At 53.1% G+C, this 9,192-nt stretch overlaps 1 protein-coding gene across 4 annotated transcripts; it reads right to left on the reverse strand.

The window, feature by feature from the left end:
- Positions 1-501: 501 nt before the first annotated feature.
- Acbd4 (acyl-CoA binding domain containing 4) lies at positions 502-9,190 on the reverse strand. 4 transcript variants are annotated; one of them, XM_078041959.1, is made up of 14 exons: positions 9,065-9,190; positions 8,471-8,693; positions 7,651-7,726; positions 7,441-7,564; positions 7,172-7,296; positions 6,792-6,912; positions 6,623-6,707; positions 6,240-6,360; positions 5,906-5,992; positions 5,510-5,580; positions 5,345-5,420; positions 4,483-4,622; positions 4,233-4,329; positions 502-1,172 (listed from the first exon to the last, which is right to left on the reverse strand). In XM_078041959.1, exons 5-14 carry the CDS (start codon positions 7,257-7,259, stop codon positions 1,027-1,029), a joined length of 1,032 nt encoding a protein of 343 aa, XP_077898085.1. In that variant the 5' UTR covers positions 7,260-7,296; positions 7,441-7,564; positions 7,651-7,726; positions 8,471-8,693; positions 9,065-9,190; the 3' UTR covers positions 502-1,026. The 4 variants fall into 4 exon arrangements, with proteins under 4 accessions (XP_077898085.1, XP_021584021.2, XP_021584020.2 ...); XM_078041961.1 differs by lacking the exon at positions 4,233-4,329 and having other exon boundaries at positions 816-1,169; positions 9,065-9,189; XM_021728346.3 differs by lacking the exons at positions 7,441-7,564; positions 7,651-7,726; positions 8,471-8,693; positions 9,065-9,190 and having other exon boundaries at positions 7,129-7,263.
- Positions 9,191-9,192: the final 2 nt, after the last annotated feature.

A 9,192-nucleotide genomic window follows, 5' to 3' on the forward strand; every position in this document is an offset into this window, starting at 1 on the left:
CAGAAGCCAAGCGGTCCCTAAGGTCTAAGCAGGAGCTAGGCCTACCTTAATAGGTCTTGTCCCCGTCCCGGCATTCAGCGGAGAACAGGGGCGGGGCTCCCGCTGGACATTGGCCTTCCAGAAAGTTCTCTTGGAAGATGGGAGGTATGTTGAGGAGAGGGCCGCGGGCAGAGCGAGAAGCCGCCGCTCTCCCCTTCAGACAGGGCCCCAAACTCGGGCCCTCCTTGTCACACCCCGCCCCCTTGCTCTGCCAGGACCGGCCCTACCAGCCCCTTGTGCCTGGACGGGCGGGAAGGCAGGGCGCTGGGAGCCAGGGCGCGGCCGCCCGCCGGGGGCCTGTTTTCCCTCGGTTTGCCCGGGGAGGAGGGAAAACAGTCCTCATTCAGAAACTAGCCGCGGGCCTCTGGGTGGTCCACGGGGCACTGGAGGAGGAGCCTGCCGGGGACCTGTGCCTCGCGCACCGAGCCCCTTCCCGCTCCCTTCGTGGGGTCCCAGACTGCAGAAGATTGAGGTTTTATTTTATTTAGTGAAACATTCATTCGTAAAAGAATCTTCTGTGAAGACGTCCTGAGCGGTGTGTCGGGCGGCTGTACAGGGAAGCAAGCAAGATCGGCGCTCCCCGCCCTCCCCGGGCCTGCGCACTCCTCCACCTCCCAGCCAATCCGTCTTCCAGGGCCTGGCCCAAGTCCCAACTTGCCCAAGAGCTGAGCCGCCTCTGGGAGAAGCCTGGAGTCAAGTGACCCTGAGGGTGGGGCCGGAGGGGCTGAGACCTGGCAGCCCCGCTCTGCTCACAGCCACCCGAAAATGTGGGGATGAGCACCTAGTCTGCAGCCTTCCAGGACAGCGTGAGGTGGGTGGAAGGAGAGTCTGTGTGACCTGCTGGGAAGGGTGGGGTCTTATCGGGCCCCTATTGGGTAAGGGGGTGCCAAGGCAAACGCGGATGGGAGGGGATTGCTAATGCTTTTCTCCTAAAACGTGGGAGACTCAGGGCACAGCAGGACAGGAGTTCAAAGCCCTCTGGGTTGACTAGAGGCCCCTTGCTGAAGTCACCTCTTCTGGATCCGAAACTGCCGGAACAGCCACTGGACGACGAAGGGCCACAGGAGGAGGAAGAGCAGCGTGGGAGCCGAGAGCCTGAGAGGCCAAGGCCGAGCCCTGGGCCTGGGCCTCTGCTGTCAAGAGGGAAGGAGTCAGAGGCCATCCTAGGCTCAGCACAGCCCTCCTTAGGAACCTGCTTCCAGAACTCACAGAGAATCCTGCCTCCCCAAGATTGGGAAGATCTTACCCCCAAGTCTGAACCACTAGCTGGCAGTGTCCCTGACTCCTTGAGATCCAACTTCCTCCCACATCTTCCAGGCCCAGATGCCAGAACAGGCTGGAGGGAGGGACTGGCTCCTCTGGGCCACACTGCAATGACCCTGTTATTAGGACCAGAAAACCCTGTATTGTAAAGGATGTGCCACATATTTTAAACAAGGACCTGATGTTAGTTTGTAAATGTTCTCTTCCAGCCGGGCCTGTGGTGCACACCTGTAATCCTAGCTACTGGAGGCTGAGGCAGCAGCAAGTTCGAGGCCAGCCTCAGCAACTTAGCCAAGCCCCAAGAAATTTTAAAAGATCTGTCTCAAAAGGGCTGGGGATGTAGCTCAGTGGTAAAGCGCCCCTGGGTTCAATCCCCAGCACATAAATAAATAAATAAATAAATAAATAATTTAAAATCATCTTCTAGAAAGAGCCAGAGCTCCTTGGAGAAGTGGCAGATTCCAGGACTGGGACAGTGAAAGGAGCTGGTGGGGAGTGTGTGGGGTCTCTTGTACCAGAAAGCCAGGTAGCTTCTAAAAATGAAGGAGGTCATGTTCTAAGAAGGTAAGACCTGGCTTGCAAGGATCTCCACTGCCAGACTGGAGACAATCTGGGCATCAAAAAGAATGATCATTACACTTGATTGGGATACTGAGTCTTTAAAAATCAGGAGTCCATAATCAAAAGAGAAAACTAACTGGGATGGGGAATCACACACTTGTGACTTGGAGGCTGAGGTAGGAGGATTGAAAGTTTGAGTCCAGTCTCAGCAATTTAGTGAGACCCTGTATCAAAATAAAAAGGACTGGCGTGTAGCTCAGTAGTAGAGGGGTGCCCTGGGTTCACTCTCCAGTACTGTAAAAAAAATTCAAATAAGAAAAGCTAGAAGTTTATCACCATTGAGGAGACTACTTTTAAGTCAACTCCTTACTTTAAAAATAGATAATTAAGGGCTGGAGGTTACAGCTCAGTGGCAGAGTGCCTGCTTAGCATGCTTAAAGCCTTTTCAATCCTTAGTACCCCCCCCACCAAATAATAATAAGGTCTTGGGTTCTATGCCAGGTGTCATATGCACAAACAATAAGAAGAAAGAATTAAGAACTTAATCTGCTTTTCCATAAGGGATTGTATTTCAAGAAAACCCAAGATAAACAGGGAAACCCTACAGAAATTTTTCATCTAATAAAAGTTACAGGAATAGAATTTTAAAATCAATTATTTTGCAATCACTAATTAAATAATTGATTCAGGCAAAGATAATCAATTGTTGACAAAAACTGTGTGGCAAATGCTGAGGAACCAGATATTTCCTGGATTCAAGTGGAAAACTTGACTTTACATAGGTGGAGTGAGATCTTCACCCCTTCTTTTATGCCAGCAGACCTTGCTAGAATCTCTAGTAGTAAACATCCAGGTATCAAATGTCCTCTGATGTGAAGAACATCACCTCTGGTCCAAAATCTTTAACCTGACCCTAACTCAGTTTCTTATTTCTAATATCCAGTTCACAGGAAACACCTCGTATAGAGGATACATTTCCTTCCCAAGCCTGATCAGCAAGCCAGTAGCATGGGAATGCACTGGTCTAGATTAAAGGACACTTAGAATAGAGATGCTTAGCAGCAGAGCGCTTTTCTACCATGCTCAAAGCCCTGGGTTCAATCCTCAGTACCCGCCCCCAAATAATAAGAATAAGAATAATATAATCACTTAAAAGACAGAAGAACTGGGTGCAGGTTATAGTCCTGGACTGAGCAAAGAGCAGCTGGAAAAAGCAGTTTTAGGACAACTGGAGAACTCTGAATTTGAATGCGGTATTTGATGAGTTAAGGAATTAGTTGTGTGTGATAAAATGTTTTGGCAAGGTAGTAGAATGTTTTTGAGAGATGTAAATCCAAGTATTTTGAGGTGAAACATCATGATGTCTATAATCTACTCTAAAATCCTTGGCATTTTAAATTGGCAAAAAGTAGAAAAGTAAAAGAAAAGAAAGAATGCCCTGTGGGGGGAGGGGTGGTTCTGAAAGTCAGCCATTAAGAAGGGATGTTGAAATCCCTGTTGTAATGGCTCACACCCACCATGCTCAGTGGGTTAGGGGTCACCCCAGAGTCCCCACATGCAGCCAACCCTCTTCTGCTCTAGCCACCCCAGGCTTCTCAAGAACAGACCATGCATACCTGGGCCTGGTGGTGCATACCTGTAATCCCAGAGATTTAGGAGGCTGAGGCAAGAGGATATCAAGTTCAAGGCCAGCCTCAGCAACTCAACATGGCCCTAAGCAACTTAGGGAGGAAACCCTGTCTCAAGGGGAAAAAAAGAAAATTTGGGGGACATATCTCTGTGGTTAAAAACCAAAAAAACAACAACAACAACAAAAAATACCTACTGGGTTTTCAATCCCCAACACATCCCTCCAAAAATAAAAATAAAACAACCAGACCATTCAGAATGCTGGGTACCAGCATAAAAGGGGAGACCAACTTGAGGCTATGCCCAACTCCATCCTAAATGTTAATAATAACTGTAATAACAATGGACTGCACTGGAGGAGGCCTTGCTGGACACTGAGCACTGCAGAAGCACCTTTGTGCATCTCATTGAGGCTCTGTGCCCTCAGACAAGTTACTCAACCTCTCAGAGCCTTAGTTTCTCCATGTGTAAAAGGGAGATGAAAAGAAAACCTATTTCATGGGCTCACCATATGGATTCATTGACAGAATGCAGATATTGGCTGCTGGGGCTCCAGAAATGTTAGCAGTCATTTACTCAACATGGCTGAGCTGGATGGAGGATGCAGGACTGAATGAACTGTTTGGGGGTAAACCCTAAATCTGAGAATTAGAGTTTTGGCTGAGGGGCAACAGGGACCTCAGCCCCACTGCAAAGCTCAGATACCTCGTGGTCCTCCTAATTCTTGGTATTAGCCTCACCTGGGTTTCTTTCAGGCAGAGGTGGATAAGCAGGGAAGGGTCCTCTTCCCACTCTCCCTCCAGGATAGAAGTACTTTAGACCCCCTGACCTCCCTGCCTGCAACAGAAGCCACAGCATTCTTTGCACAGAGCTGTGGGCAGATGGAGGCATGGTGACAATGACAGAAATGGCTTGATGAGGAGCCCAGAGCAGAGACAAAGTTCAGTACCAATCTCGTCCCAATTCTTAAATAAGGGAGAGGGACCTCACCTGCTCAGGGGGCTGGGGCTTGCTTTCCAGGCTCTGCAGCCTCCCCTGGACATCCAGCATGTTCTCCTGCAGTGCCCGAACTGTCCCCACCAGCCATGTATCCAACTCCTGGGGCCCCAGCAGGGTGACCCCCAACCCTTCTGCAAAGCACAGAGACACAGGGAAGGGGACTCAGCTATGGTGCAGACTTGGGCAGGTTTGGGAAAGTGTCTAAGTAGAGCTGAATGCTTAGTCCCAAGTGTGCCTCTTGTAATGTCCTCATCCACAGGGCTGAGTACTGGGCTGTGGCGGGTGAAAGGATTGAATCCCACAATTTCCACTGATTAGCTGGAAGAATATGGGTAAATCTTTAACTTTGAGGAGTTTCATTTTGTCATCTGAAAGTTAGAAGGACTTGGGGGAGTGGCTCAGTAGTAGAGCGCTCCTCTAGCCCTCAAGGCAGCTTGCTCAGTGAAATAAAGGAAATATTTATGGACATGCTCCTTTGGGGATTTGGCACACAGGAAATTCTGAAAGGGAATAGGGCAGAATTCATCGTCTTTTGAGATTTCCAAAAGAGAATTTCAGAAAATTTTGGTGACTTCCCAAAGCCATGAAGCTGGCAGTGACAGAGCTGTCCTTTCTCAGCGACCTGCTGAGGGTATAGACTCTTGGGTGGCCTGCTGGTGAGGAGGCAGGGCAGGGGGTTGTCCACCCAGGCAGGCGTCTGTGGCTGTTTGGCAACTTTTGCTGGGCAGAGGCTGCTGTCCCCAGGACCAGCTCTAGACTTTTACCTTTGCCCTAAGAGTGAAGCCAAGGGAAGGCCTGGGGCCCCAGAACCCTGGGGAAGGGCAGAGGGGGTGAAAGGACAGCAGGAGCTCACCTTCCTCTCCAGGGGGCTCAAGACTGTTTCTGGTGTCAGGCTCTCCTCCAGCTGCTCCCCTCTGTTCTGCCCAAACCTGCTGAGATGAGTCACAGATCCAGGGGTGGAAGTGGAGAACCAGGGCACAGTGGGTGGGGAAGGGGAGGGAATGGAGGGTAGTCTCACCAACTCAGGTTCTAGCTGCTCCAGGGAATCACAGAAAACCTCCAAGTCCAGGTCTCTGGGTGGCTGGGACTCTGGGTAAGGGGAGGTAGGGTTATTGCCAAGAGGAAGGCCCTGGAGGGAAGGGAGGGGTGCAGAGCTGGGCAGAGACACCCATTCAGAAGATACCAGGAGTCCCGCCACAGCAGGCACTTAAGACCCCAGGAGTGAGCCCCTGGAACAGGCATCCCAGAGCCTGTCCCCTGGCCTTTGGAAATGTAGGGGGGCTCAGTGTCCATGGGCAAGAGCCATGAAGGTCACAGCATGGCATGCCTCCCAGCCTGCTCTCCTCCACCCCTCCTAGAGGTGGCCACCACCAGGCTGGGTTTAGTCCTTTGTGCCTCCTGCCCAAGCACTAACCTGAGTATGGGGGTGCTGGCTGCTTGAGATGGCAGGGAGGTCCTGGGACAGCCCCATCATCACCATTCAGCACCTGCACTTTCCAGCCTGTTAGGACACAATATCCGGAGATGGGGCTGGGGAAAGGCTGGTACCGCTTAAGTGACATCAAGTCCCTCAGCCCCATTAGCTAGGAACACTGCTGGACACCCAGTCCATCAAGGGCACTGGCTGGGGTCCTTACAGGGACATCAACTGGGGCCCTCGGTGTCCAGCACCTCCCTTCCCAGCCCCCTTAGCCTAGACCTAAGACAGTTCACTTGAACTTTTGGAGCTCCCATGCTCGGGATCTGACCTGTGACCCTTCTCAGGAAGCTTTCTGGGGGCCTCGGCATGTCTGGGATCACCTGGTACAGGGGCTCGAAGTAACCAAACATATCCTCTGCCACCTCGCCCAGTGGCACGGTGTCGATTACCTGTGGGGGAGGGGCTCTCATGGAGAAGAGTTGGCCCTTCCCACCTCTGCTCCCTCTGTCCTCTTTCAGTGGGCCCCTTCCCCCTTACTATGCACTGGCATACACTTCTACCTTGCACCCTGTAAGACACAGGGACAACAGGAAGGTGGTGATTCCCAAGTTGGTATCAATGTGTAGGAGACATGATGGAGATCAGCACCAGAAGGGTGAGGGGCAGGCCACCGATCTGGAAGCTTGGGGACAGAGCCATAGCCCTTCATACCTTCTGTGCCACCAGTTTCATCTCAGTGATGTAGGCGGACATGGCCTCCTCCCTGCTCATCTTGCCCAGGCTGTTCCAGGCATCCCTGGAGGGTGCGGGGAGGGGTAGAGGGCTGTGAAAAGGCTGGTTAACAGCTGAACTGAAGTTGCTGGGCAGGTGAGGAGCTCACCACTTATATCGTCCAATGGGGTCCCAGAATCCAGGCCTTGGGACCAGGCAGGGCCCCATGGTAGCTTGCTTGTAGTAGCTATAGAATCGCAGCATCTCTTCGTAGGACGGGCGGTAAGAACCTGGGTACAGGATTGGGAAGTGGAGAACACAACATCACCTCCAGCTCCAAGAGAATAGAGGGAAAGGGGGAACACCCCTGGAGAGGGCAGAGATGGTGAGGGGTCCCATCCATCTGGACAAGGACAGGAAGTAGCGGGGAACATCAGGATAGTCCAGGTAGGAACTTGTGTGAAAACACTGCAAGGATCTTCCTCACTAATTTCTTAGAGTCTTACCCCAGCATCCTGAACCCCAAAGCGCTGGTCCCCGCAGCCTCACCATTCTTAGGAAGGTTCTGAATGACGCTGACCGCAGCCTGGAACTGTTTCTGGTAGTCTGGCTCTGGGCTTTCATTCTTGGTGCCCATGCTTCTCCAAGCCCTGGGGCCCTACTTTGGGGCGACTCTGCAAGAAGACCCTCGGTGTGAGCAAGCCTCAAGATCCAGGAGCCACGGATCCATTCCCAGAGGAGCGTAACTAGGGTCTTTAGAGGCCTGAGAGAGAGCTGTGAAGTCAGAAATTGCGGCTGAGCAGGCTCATTTTCCCTACCTCAAGGCAGTAGGGGTGGGGTCGATGTGGTGAGGACCTCAATAAGTGAGTGGAGAACCAGGTGCCAAGGGTTCCAGAACTGACATGTCCCAGATGCGCTTTTCTAGGTGCACATCTCCAGCTCCTGGACAGGCGAATGAGCGAACGAAGGATCAGGGCAGGGCGAACAGCCTCGGACCAGGGGCCCCCATAGCCCGGCCCGGCACTCACCCCGCGACTCCCAATGCCGGGACACCTCTCTCGCCACTAAGTGTAGGCTTCCGACTGACCTCGGGGTGCAGTCTGGCTGGGATGGGAACGCACCGCAAGAGGGTAAATTCAAGCCAATGAGAGGCACCGTTTCACATTCAGTTTCTATACACTAACCACTCAGAACGGCCCTTTCAAGATTATGTAAATAGCGTGGTGGTGCTTGTACCAATCAGGCGGGGATAATCTACGTGTTGGACTCCCAAACCCGACAGCCAGAGGCGAGCTGCGGCGCCCCCCTGTGGACATAGTGAATAGTCGTGGGGTCATTGCGCCCCCTCGTGGAAATTGACTCCCGCTGGTTTTTGCCCACCCTGCTATAGGAGTCGTCCAACTCAGATTTTCGGATACTTGGGCGCTGGGGAATGAGAAATAGAGTCTTGTTTTGAGCCACGAGTTCTGGAGGAGAGACATCGGAGCTGAATTTTGGAAGATTTGAGAGTGACCCAAGAGAATTACGAGGATGGTACTCTTGGAAGAAGGGCTCCAAAGATCAAAAAGTACAAAAGTGAAGACTTGATATTCAGAAAGAAAATTCAAGGCTCCACAGGGGTGGGGACTCAAGTCAGTATGCAAAATCTCTGGATTGAAAATATCTGAGAATGGGGAACAATAGGTGGCAGATCTAGGTCCCGAAAACAGCGGTTTTCTGTGTGGGAGGCCCTGCGGTGGGCAACTGCCCAGTGGCGGGTTTGTGCCTGGCTCTGCCCTGACCCAGGACACCTGCTGCGGACAACGCAGCCATCAGGACATCCCACCCTTCTCGCTTATAAGCACACACCTGACACGGCCACCAGAATCTGCACGTGGACGTTGCCCACGAGTTGGTGTCAAGGACACTCACACAGCGTGAGGCGGACCACGGAGCCCCAGGCTGGGGTGTCAACCCGTTCAAGCTTCGAACCCCAGAACCAGTTCCCAATTTCTCGACTTGGTGCTTCCTCACTCTCCAGATCAGTCAGTTTCGGGACTTCCACCACTGAGGGTCTGCACTGGCCCGGCACCTGGAGGTTAATTCAGTGATGTCACTGCCAAGGCCTCCCTGTCCCCGCCCTTCGGGTTCGCTCTGCCGCGCCGCTCCGCTCGGTTCTCGAGTTCTGCGGGGTTTCCCGGCCCGAAGACCCTTAACCGAGGACAGTCCTCGCAGAGACCGGTCCCTTGCCTGGCTCCCTCCCGAGTCCTCCTGGTGGAACCGATGAGAGAGGGCGGGATGGGTTCCTGCGTCCTCTTGGAGTCAAGGGTCCCCGGAAAGGAGAGGGTGTTTGTGCGGGAGGACAGCCCTCGCCCCTCTAGTGCCCCCCCCCCCGCCATGTAGGCTCTGACCACGGATGGGGCGGAGATCCGAAGATCGCACGGGAAAGGGGAGGGGACTCACGACCAAACGCGGAGACTCGGGGGGACCGCACAGCTCCGGGCCTGGGGTCCCGCGGCCGGCTCGCGCCTCCCCTGCGCAGTCCTCGCTCCGCCCCTGCCCCGCCACCTTGTCCCTCCCTCTTTCCCTCC

Source organism: Ictidomys tridecemlineatus, chromosome 3 (assembly GCF_052094955.1).
Source record: "Ictidomys tridecemlineatus isolate mIctTri1 chromosome 3, mIctTri1.hap1, whole genome shotgun sequence".
NCBI classification, from domain to species: domain Eukaryota; kingdom Metazoa; phylum Chordata; class Mammalia; order Rodentia; family Sciuridae; genus Ictidomys; species Ictidomys tridecemlineatus.

Coding starts and splice junctions, on each gene's coding strand:
- Acbd4 (XM_021728345.3), bottom strand. CDS start 7,246: ATGAAAGCCCAGAGCCAGACTACCAGAAACAGTTCCAGGCTGCGGTCA. Junction 6,708..6,791: donor CCCATTGGACGATATAAGTG/GTGAGCTCCTCA, acceptor CGCACCCTCCAG/GGATGCCTGGAACAGCCTGG. Junction 6,361..6,622: donor TGAAACTGGTGGCACAGAAG/GTATGAAGGGCT, acceptor CCTCCCCCACAG/GTAATCGACACCGTGCCACT.